Genomic DNA, 12,116 nt, shown 5'->3' on the forward strand with positions numbered 1-12,116 from the left:
GGGTGCGATACTGCTTTTCACGAACCCTAGGGCCAATATTTCCAGTGCACCACTGTGAGTGCATGTGATACAAACTTGAGTTCGTACTCCCACCTAATAAGTTTGTGGGACTCGCTCTCAACTACTTTACAACAAACTAGTGACAAACTGTTCGCCGGGACAGATGAGAGGACACGTTTTCAACAGGAACAGCACGAGATCAAACGTCGCATGGAAAAGGTTATGCTCAAGCTTATGGCCACCAGACACCACATCGAGACGCTACAGCAATGCATCACAGAGCACGATACTAAGGTTTGTACCAGTGCCTCGATTCAGTGCGCGAACATTGATTCTCCACCCACACACAGTTTTAATCTTCCCTTCGACAGACTCCGCACAACTGCAACCCACAGACATTGATATTTGTAAACATTCAGCCATTACCATGACAACCGCATGCACAAACAGTGACGTCTCGCACACGGCAGTTGTCACGTTGCCACTAGCGCCAGTTTCCAACACCGCGGTTGACGCTCGTACTCCCTCTCTGACAGTGACGCCTCCTGTGCCGGACCCGCTAACTAAAGACAAGGCCGCCACTACACGCAAGCGTAAGCGTAACGCACTTTTTTCGCCGACTCCAGAAGCGTTTGTCACCCTTGCGCGGCAGACATCTTCTCTAGAAACGCCTGTCGCGCCACCAACTCAGATTATGGCCATACAGCACACTACATCAGCAAGGGCACAAACAGCTGATCTGAAGACAACCGAACAGCACCCTCAGAATACTTCGCATCTGCTGAACCACACCGGGCGTGTTGACCTCGCGCCACTCCACCAGGCTGCTGCACAACACACGAGTATGTGGCCGCACGCATCGACCCAACAGTCTCAGTCGTTACAAGCAGAACTGTCCACAAACTGCGCCTAACCGACGGATCTACAATCTACTCATGCAGACCGCGAAGGAGCAAATTACTGAGTTTTTACAAGCCAAAGTCCTGGAGCCCTCCTCCAGCACGTGGTCTACATCGATACGTTTTGTAGATAAGAAAGACGGTAGTAAGAGAATGTGCGGAGACTGCAGACTATTCAATGCCCGCACTACTCTTGACAAGTACCTTGTACCCAACATAGCCGATTTTACACACACACTGTCCAGCTGTAGTTATTTTTCGGTCATCGACTGCAAACGTGCTTATCATCAGATACCTATGGCACCCAAAGACGTCGAAAAGATGGCCACTACCACACCTTTTGGCCTCTTTGCATGTCTTTCGGTCTTCATAACGCAGCCCAGGATTGGCAGTGATTCATAAATCAGGTTCTCTTTCACCTCGAATTCTGTTTCGCCTATTTAGACAACATCCTCGTGTTGAGCCCTTCATTAGAGGACAAGACCCATGTACAAACTGTACTTGATACCTTGCAGGCAGTAGGTATCAAAACAAACAATAAGAAGCTGCAGTAACACCAGACCTTCGTCGACTTCCTAGGGTTCGTGGTGTCATCAGCGGGCATTATCCCCCCATTCCCCCCCCCCCCCCCCCTCCGCCCACTAAAGTGCAACCAGTGTTAGAGATGCAACGCATGACTACTTACAAGGAACTGCGCTGTTTCTTAGGAACAATAAACTATTACAGGAACACCTACCTGCTGTGGCAGAAGTCCAGGCTCCGCTTACGGACGCACTCGCAAGAAGGTTAACTTCAGGGACACGACCCGTCTCTTGGACAGAAGAAATGAACTCCACTTTCGAGAAATTAAAAAAAAGCTTTTGGCCTCAGCGTTTACCAAAGCACAGCCTCACCCGGAGGCAGAACTACTCATAACTACAGACGCTAGCGAAAACGCGGTAGGCGCCGTCCTGAGCCAAACGGTCAGCGACTCTACCTCCCCACTGAGTTTTCTTCTCGAAGGAATTGAACAACGTGCAGAAGAAGTTCTCCGCCTTCGATCGTGAACTATTAGTGTCTACAAGGCCATCAAACATTTTCATCCAGAGATCGAGGGCCGAGGACTCTATGTACTCACGGACCACAAACCGTTGGCTGGTGCCATACAGAACCACCCGAAAGACCCGCCCCCAAGCCGTTTTCGATATTTCGACTTCACATCACAGTTTACCACTGAAGTGCGGTATACCAGGGGCGCCGACAACGTCGTCGCAGACTTCCTATCGCGAGTGGACGCGGTGACGCCTCTTTTCGGTATACCGAACCTCGCTACCTTGCAAGCAGTGGACGAGGAACTCTTGACACTGAAGTGCGGTATACCAGGGGCGCCGACAACGTCGTCGCAGACTTCCTATCGCGAGTGGACGCGGTGACGCCTCTTTTCGGTATACCGAACCTCGCTACCTTGCAAGCAGTGGACGAGGAACTCTTGACACTGATTTCCGACCAAAACTCGTCACTCAAACCAGTATGCGCTACTTACCTGGGCGTAGTTGGCGAGATTTGGTGCGACGATTCCACCGGGACCCTACGACCGTTCATCCCGCGCGCCTTAAAGCACGAAGTGTTTCTCAAGCTCCACAATTTAGCGCACCGTGGCATCCGCGCATCCACAAGACTCGTGATGGAACGTTTTGTTTGACACAACATGAAGCATAACCACCAAGAGTGGGCCCGCAACAATGCAACATGCCAACAGAGCAAAATGTCACGCCACACCGTACCCCAACTGCATAGTTTCCCTACACCCACAAGCCGGTTTCAACATATCCACATAGACTTAGTAGGCCCCCTTCCCCCCTCTGAGGGCTTCAGGTGCATCCTTTCAGTAACTGACAGGACGATACGGTGGGTGGAAGCAGCACCCCTGCCGAACATTACCGCAGAGACTGTAGCACAAGAATTCTTCTCCATGTGGATTGCTCGATTTGGTTCCCTGCCACCATCACCACCAACCAAGGTTGCCAGTTCGAATCCACATTGTTCAACTCGCTCTGTGCTCTTTGTAGCATTGCCTGTGTTCACACCACAGCCTACCACCCCCAATCCAATGGACTAGTTTAGCGATGGCACAGGATGCTAAAGACTGTGATTCAATGCCACGGAAAGCTATGGACAGAGGCACTGCCATTCGTACTGCTTGGCCTCTGCGCCATCTACAAGGAAGACTTGAAGGCCACAACTGCCGAGTTCCTGTACGTACAGACACTCGTCTTACCTGGTGAACTGATCAGTCCCTCACCTGAACCCATCCTCTCCGTGCTACCCACCATACACGAACGCATCAAACTGCATTGCTCTAAACTCTTACCACCCCCGCCTTCCAGCCACACTCCCCTGCACACATACATTCCATGAACATTGGAAACCTGCACACACGTAATGCTGTGTGGTGACACAGTGCGGACTCCCCTATAGCATCCCTATACTATCCCACATAAAATTATTATACGCACAGACTAGACATTAGACATCGAGGTCAAAGGCAACCCAGTCACTGTATCACTTCACTGGGTAAAACCAGCGTAAGTGGAGCTGATGTCCCCGCCCCCTCCTGTTGAGGACTCAGATTCCTCTAATCACATTCACAGCTCACAATCGAGCTCTTTTATTTCGCCCCCAGCCCCTCCCACTTCTAGGCCCCCTGCAACCTGCAGCACTCCTAGCTGACCCTTCCGAGATTTCTCGCCCCAACCTTCACTGTCCAATTCGTCCCGAGCTGAGTCCAGTGACACCAACAGCTCTCCGTCAAGCTCTTTACCCCCCTCTCAGACCTCTCCCCCATCATCAAAGTACTCCCAACCAAGCACATATTATCCCCACATTCCCGTGCCCCCCTCATTGGGTCGGCACAAACCTCTGACCCCTCCCGGCTCCTCATTCCGAGGTTTCTCAGCACCCCTACCCAGAACTGACCAGTGCCTTCCACCGGAGACCCACATGGTTGAACTGCGGGTGGACATTTCCCCGGAGGACATCATGAACCTACCACCATCTGAGGTGATTCTGCTTACATACTTTTCGTAAAGCCGAGTGCGTCGCCCCCTACTTCCACACCGGCCACATCAGTAGTGCGACGTTTCCCACTCCCCCACCCTCCACAACCGTCGACACTATCAGAGCATTCGTGTGCCCTAACAGGTTCGTGTTCCTGCACGTGCCGTGTGCGTCACAGATCTCCTCACCACACCCACACTCCAGGGCCGGCCGACGCCTTCGCCACCCTCAGAGATTCGACGACTACACCGTACAGCCCCCCCCCCCCCTTGAGCTGCAAGCACAGCCATCGCCACCGATCCCAGACGACGCCGAGGAGTTCCCAACACGCATCTGTCTGTTGGCCCAATGCCCCGCCCACTGACGAGTACTCCATACTGCAAGAGGGGAGGGGGGCGGCTATGTGGCGACGTTCACAGAAGTATTTAAACATCGACCATCACCAACTACGACGGTTTGATTTCTCAAGCAGAGAGCCACGTCTTGGCGCCCTTTTCTTTGTCTTTGTGCAGTATACATTGTGCCATCAAGTACAATAAGTCAGTATTTTTAGTAATGGGTGTACTATTCGGTATTATAGTACCTACTTATACCCCATAATACCATACAACCTTTCACCCTGCTGGGCCCTCCTTCGCGAATAATCGACAAGAAAAATTTCAGAATTTCGCTCGATGCTGTACCACTTTTAAAATGGTAACAATTTACACATTGATTGCATAGTGTAACGGTCAAGGTGCAAAATTTGTATGTGAAAGATTTTGGGTCCAAATTTCGCAAGGTATGTTGATACTTTTTACTTTTAAGTCTTTATCGAAATGAGTTTGATCACAGTTTCTATTCAGTTTATCAACATGAATTTGATCACTATTTCTATTCAGTTACTTAGTTCATACGAAATTTCTTTTATTTGTATTCCTTTGTCTCATCATTTTATTCAACATTTTAGCTTCTTCAATTGGTCTCTTATTTTTTCTTCGTGTCATTCTTGTTCCACTTGGAAGCTTTGTTACTGTGAATTTTATTATTTTTATTTATCCATCATAATGTTTAAAAATTCGAAAATTCTGTTAAAAGACAAAAGATGAAATAATCTGCTTACACTGATGATGCAGTGGTGCCAACAATGTATTTTCCATTAAAAGATGTACGTTTTTGTGCATGACAATCGTTATAGAAAAACATAAATTCTTATTGGACCACTGACAAAATAACGTTAATGATGAGTTAAAAGAAAGCGGTGATTGTAAGTAAAACAAAATTCAAGCAATACCAGAAATAGAAATAATGATTTCAACATGGACGAAAATGTAAATGATAAAATGGAAGCAGTTAAATCGAAGTTAATACAAGGCAGTAACCAAATTCACAAAGACAAGGACTATATATGAAAAAATACTGATAAGAAGAAATATGAGAGCAAATGATGTATTTAGTACAATCACTAATATGGCATGACAAATGATAGAAAAAATTTAATTGAAACCAATTAACTGAATGAAAATGATGCGCAAAATCATTTTGATAAAAATTTAAAAATAAATAACAGTCAATGTAGGTGATTAGATTCGAATCTATAATCTCTCACATAGAAAGTTAGAATCTTACACATCACGATATGCAACCAGTCAACAAATTATTATCATTTTTAAAGCTATAAGGATTCATGCAAAATCCCAAAATAGTTTTTTGTCAGTTAGTCATATACGAGGGCCGACCAGGGTGAATGCCTGCAGGATGTGAATCCTTGGACCTCAACCTTGATCACTGTAAATATTGTTTCAGAAAGTCGATCCCACCACTGAGGACATCTCCTTGCTAGTAGTAAATTACAAGCTAACAGTACCTGATAATGTACAAAGGGTCCTCCATAATCTTAGAATGAAAACTTAAAATAATGATGACAATAAACAAAAACAGTTTTAGGGCTAATTACCATAGGTTACTTATCGCTTAAAAGCACTTTCGTATTTATATAATATATTTCAATAAAGAAAGGCCATAAATGGTGGTACAAAGGTACTGAAACATGTTCAGATCTATATTAAGAAAGAGTGTTTTGCATAAAAGGCAGACATAATATCAAATAACTGTGTCTGCCAACATGGCCAATGCAAGAGTAGCAAATACTAATGATGAACATTTCATTGCCTAGTCAGGCACTCCCCAGCAAGCTCTAAAATAAATACAGGTACACTTTAATAATACTTTAGAAGACTTTCCTGAATATACAGTTTAATGAAAATTGTGTAGCTCATAATGTAATTATGGACTATATAAAAATCTCTGTAAACAGCATGTGATCTGCAGCAAGAAAAGTAAAAAGAAAGGCAGAGGTAATGTAGTTAATACAAGAAATTGGGGAACTGCATGCAAAATCAGATGCTCGCCATTGCACTTTAAAAAACACATCCATAATTGGCCAATAAATTATCAATATCTGCTCACTTTGAGCCAAAACAGAAAGAAAAAACTGCATGCATACAAAAGCGTTGCTAGGAAAACAGGAGAAACAAAGCAAGACATGGGGCAGGACTATAAACAGCACAAGCACAGCCACTGCAAAAAGTCATCACAATCAAACATATAATGTCAACACAATTCACCAGTTGAACTAAAATAAATCTCACCAGGCTACAAAAAAACCGACATGAAAAAGGATCAATGCACAACATTACCACACACATATGACACAAAACAATAAAACACCATTTAACAGAATTTGAATGCATTACAAATAAACAAGAAACACTCAGCATGCTAAACTGTAATACAAATATAACAAGGGAATTAATATTTGCAGAAATGCACCTTAACCTCAAATAACAAAAACCCCAGAAAATCGTATCCAATAAGCTAAAACAAAAATAAAACAAATGTGGATAAAGGCAATATAATGATGATCATGAATGAAAGAAATACATATATAAAACACCAGATTTTCTGAAGGGCAACATTATCACCAAACTGACCTGTGATGTAACAGCAAGGTACCAGAAAATCATTCAGCAAAGAATAAAAAGCATCACAAAGACAGTCACAAAAGGCCAAAAAAGAATGACAGAGAAAAAATCAAAAAATTTATGAAGTTATATATTGGTACCATAACCTCAGTGACATAATATGCCTGATCGATGAACCACATACACACACAAAACAGTGACACAATGAAATTAATAATTAACACCAAAAATTTCTCTTCAAATTGGAAACAGAAACAGAAGACCCACTATATTTTATGAAACTCGTCATACAAAGAATAAACAATACTGGTATACGGCACATTTAGAACGATAGTATGGACAGTGCTGAGGAGCCTGTCAACAATGAGTGTAACAATGACTCAGCTGAGTGCTCCTAATATGCTTACAATCAAAAGAGAGATATGAATTTATTTAACATTTCGTTAGTAAGCATTCTTAACACAGTGGCTGTCCATAGTTGTTAAGTAGTAAGGATGGTATGTATTCAGGAAAAGTATTGTATAATTGTAAACAAAAAACAAGAAAAAGCTGTTATTGGAAAAGTGTACATTGTGAAATTAGACATGTCTGTTACTAAGATACCAACGTTTGATGTGCAGGGTTACAGGAAATGGAAATGGCTGAATGGAAATGTATCTAAAACGGAAGGAATCCTATGCACTGACTACAAGAGCAAAAACGTACATGGGCAAAAGGATCCTTGAGACGAAGAAAATCTGGCCACCGTGAGTGATAAGGAAACAGCATTTGAGGTAACGAAAAAGTTCGACCAATTATACTCCAGTGAATCAACAGCACTGCAAACTGTTTGCAGAAACAAACTGGACAAACTGGGGTTAAAAGACGGTAGTGACACAGCAACATTCTTCAATATTGTTTTTAAAAAATCTGTAAACGGATTAAAATTAGCAGGCGCGAAATTGACAGAAAAGGAGAAGCTAAACTACATGTTGAGGACCTTGGTGGAATCTTTCATCTATACTGGTAACTTGCGCAATGTTTCGAAAGATGAGGATCAGACAGTTGACTACACTAAAAACAAATTCAGATGATGGATTTAAAAGATGAGGCTGGAAGTTGAGCTGGAAACTCCAGTTCACACTGTAAACAAAATCATTATGATCTACCAGGAGCAGTTATGTTACTGATGTGTGGATGTGGGACCAGGACATTTCATGGGGAACTGTGACCAGTCAGAATCAAGCAGAGATTTATAGACCTTTGTTGGGAGTCATGGCAGTTGGCAACATGGGTCACGCAAACAGTGGAGTGGGGATAACAATAATGGGTCTGGTCAAATGAAGTAGTATGGGCTTGAGCAGATTTGTCAGAGAGAGCTACAACCTACAGTATCACATAATAATGTTAAGTCAGGTAACAAGTACAGATCAACAGGTTATCAGACAGTGGTTGCACAAAAAGCACTGTTAAAATGACAATTATTGTTCTGGGTGCATAACTTTGAAGTACCCCATAAATGTAAACATTGTGGGCGATAACATTTTGCATGCAACAAAACTAGGAAACATAATTATTTATTTTAGAATTTATGCTGAGACGATTCCAGCTGAAACGTGAGACACATGGACAGTAACGTGATTAGCTAGGCTGAAGTATCTGAGAAACGTAAAATTGTATCTGTAGGTTGTACCTCGAAAGTTTTTGGTTAAGACAATAACTTATTTGTGATAACTTTGAATGAAGATAGGCTGTACAACATGACAAGTAGAATTTATAAGAAGGATATTGACATAAATAGTGTGAGTAGCAAGTATGGTATGCCAGTGAAGGAGGAATGAGTTGTATACTTGAACATGTAAATTTTAATCCTCTGAATACATTGTGTACACATCAGTTAGCAGATGGATTGGCAGCAAATTTAGAATCAGAGTTCATGAAGTGTAAAGTTTGTATTAAAAATAAAATAGAGAATTTACCTTATGAATGCAATAGCAGCAAAGCAAAATCAACATTAGACATTATTTATACTCATTTGTGGCTCTCACTTAACTCATGTTTTCATGGGAAAGAATACTTGTATTGATATTACTGTAAACCAGCTGAAGTCTGCACTATCAAATCGAAAAGTCAGGTTTATGATTAATTTGTGACATTTGGTAATCAGAATATTCAACTGGCAAAATACTAAGAAATTAAGGTATGATTACAGGAAGGAATATTTAAATTCAGATGTTTGTTTCTGTATATAAAAGGCGATGTCCTGACTTACTGCCTAAATGACTCTTCATTGTCCAGCTTAAAAGCTAAGGATAGAAACTTGAAATTTGGAGGAAGTGTGGATCTTATACTGTACATGTCGCTTAAAAAGGGATTTTTCGATGTCCCAATCCTAAGGGGTTGAAATAGGGGATGGAGGATTTTTTTGAAAAGTCTTACTATTCGGGCAATACTGAAGCAAGATCTACGAAATTTGGTATTTTGTTTCTCAGTCGAAAATAAACAAATCCATGGTTCAGAATTTTTGAAAATTTTAACCTATGGAGATGAAATAGGTGATTAGACTTTGTATGAAAATATTTTATTATGGAACCATTTTTAAAGCTAAATCTATGAATATTAAAATTTGGCTTCTCAGTTACAAATAAAAAGAGCACATGTTTCGCTGTTTATGGAAATTCAGCCCCTGGGGGTGAAATGAGGGATGAAAATTTATATGGAAATATTTCATTGTGCACACATTTTTGAAGCTAAATCTATGAAGATTGGTGTTTGGCTTCTCTGTTAGAAATAAAACATATGCATGTCACTGTTTTTTGAAATTCAACCTCTAAGCGGCTGAAATAGGTGGTGAAACGTTTTATGAAAATATTTCATTGCAAAAGCAGATTTAGAGTTAAATCTTTGAAAATTTGTATTTGGCTTCCTGGTTATAGATGAAAAAAGATGTAGTTCTTTGTTTTTGGAAATCCAACGTCTAACTGGGAAAACTATGGTCAGATTGATTCACTGATTTATCATCACCTATCCCAAACAGCTAAGGATAGACATTTGGACTTTGGAAAGGGTATGGATCTTACCTTATAGGCATCATTTAAGAAGGAATAGTACGAAATTCCACTTTTAAGGGGATGAAATATGGAACAAAGGACTTTTTTAAAATATGTTGCTATTAAGGGAATTTTGACGCTAGAACTACAAAAACTGGTATTCAGACTCTTAGCCAGAAAATAAGAAACACATATTTCAGCATTTTTGGAAATTCATCTACTAAGGGGATAAAATACTGGTTGAAAGTGATGAAAGTTTTTTTGAAAATAAATAATTGTTACAGAACTGCTAAAGTATTTTAGGGCTGTCTATGAGAATTGATATTTGCCTTCTCAGTCAGAAATTAAAAAAAATACATGTTTCAGTGCTTCTGGAATTTCGGCCTCTAAGGCAATGCAACAGGGAATGAAAATTTTTAAGACAATATTTCATTACATTAAAAAAATTAAGCTTGATTTATGAAAATTGATATTTTACTTCTCAGTTGAATATGAAGAAATATTTGTTAGGGCATAAAAGTAGCTATGGAAATGCATCTACAAGAAGGCAAAGCTCATCATTCACAGTAGCTTTGGACTCCAGTTACCAAAATAGTTTTTTGATCAGAAGTTCGTTTGGAAAAGGCAATGCTTATATGACCTTCATTAGAGTGAAAACCTTAGAAGGCTTTGCAATTTGTGAACAACATAAAAATTCGATTAAATAAAAACAAAAAGTTATGCAGGCCATACAGTCTACGCAATTGAAGCAAGAGGTGCTAAGCTAGTCAGTTTATAGGAAAAAATAGTCATTCTAAACGCACACACTCTCAATGTGTATAAATTCAGTGGTACAGATGAAAGAACAACAAGTCGATTATGATGTGTTAAGATGTCTGTTAGCTCAAGCAAGACTAGATAGAAAATTTTGGCCTGAAGTAGTTTGTGCAGGTCAGCATTAAAAACAGAACTTAAGCTGATGTTATTGAAAGGGAAACGCCTTTTAGTTATTGTTTGGAAAGAAACTTAATGTTAAACACTTAAAGTTGTACATAATTTGAATTTTTGTTTTTGTGCCAGAACAACTGATTAAGTCGAAAAGGGATTGTAAAGTTGGTGTGGGAATTTTAATAGATAATAATGAATTTGGATTCAGTGTAGTGATTAACAATAAAATTCTCCTTGTGATAAATGTTTATATTGTGTTAGAAGACATCCACTGTATTTTTCTGAAGTATTCTGATTTGGGGTGGGAAGGATGCGGGTTGAACATTTTAGTGATTATTGGTGCAAAGGCATAGACAATGATTCTGTAAATGACAAACCGAAGAAAAGGGTCTCAAAGAGACCTCAAGCAAGAAATTGAGTTGACAAGACCAATTAGAGAATGCAGAGTCCGTGATAGATTTAATGATTAGGTCATGGATAACTTCTTTTATGTAAACTTCTGTAATGCTGATAATCTAGAAAATTTTGAGTGAGGCAGTGAACAGTAATGAGTCAAAAGTTTGGAAGCAAGCAATGGATAACGAAATGAATGCCTAAATAAAAATAAAACTTGGGAACTAGTAAAGAAACCAGTGAACGTAAATGTACTTGATGTGAACTGGATTTTTGCTAGTTTCAACAAAAAGAAATTGTTGATGATATTTATTCAGCAGTTGCTATGATGTAAACATTAAAACTCTTGTTGTGATACTGTTGTTAAAAGATCTTAACTGTATAATAAGTGTATATACAGGCTGCATTTCTAAATGGTAAAATTTTCTGAGAAATTTAAGTAAAGCAATCTCCATGATATAACAATGAAACAGGCAAAGTTTGTAAATTATTTAAGGCATTACATGGATTGAGAGAAAGTCTCCAAGCATAGTATATGTGTTTGAATGGATTTTTAAAAAGTCTAGGTTTTAAAAGAAGTAAATATGATTTGGCATTAATATATTGATGAATGCAAATAATGTGATCTATATAATTGTGTCTAATGATGATTTGCTGAGTTGTGGTAAAAGTAAAGTTAAAATGCAATAAATCAAGAGTCTGTCATCCCAGCAAATTCAAATAAATAACTGATGAGAAGTGAAGAATTGGCCTGAGATAAATATTGACTACATTTATGCAAATAATATAATGACTCTTAGTCTGAGAAGCTATACTGAACCTCTAGATAAGAAATACCAGATTCAAGGTTCTGTATTAAATACAAGAAC

The 12,116-nt window shown here is 40.2% G+C and overlaps 1 protein-coding gene across 1 annotated transcript; it reads left to right on the top strand.

Moving 5' to 3' along the window:
* Nucleotides 1-163: 163 nt before the first annotated feature.
* LOC126444400 (mucin-2-like) lies at nt 164-7,324 on the top strand. Its single transcript, XM_050090965.1, has 4 exons — nt 164-842; nt 3,530-3,783; nt 3,968-4,185; nt 7,225-7,324. The coding sequence occupies exons 1-4, from the start codon at nt 164-166 to the stop codon at nt 7,322-7,324; spliced, it is 1,251 nt and encodes a 416-aa protein (XP_049946922.1).
* The last annotated feature ends 4,792 nt before the right edge of the window (nt 7,325-12,116 follow it).

Source organism: Schistocerca serialis, chromosome 1, assembly GCF_023864345.2.
Source record: "Schistocerca serialis cubense isolate TAMUIC-IGC-003099 chromosome 1, iqSchSeri2.2, whole genome shotgun sequence".
Lineage (NCBI taxonomy): Eukaryota > Metazoa > Arthropoda > Insecta > Orthoptera > Acrididae > Schistocerca > Schistocerca serialis.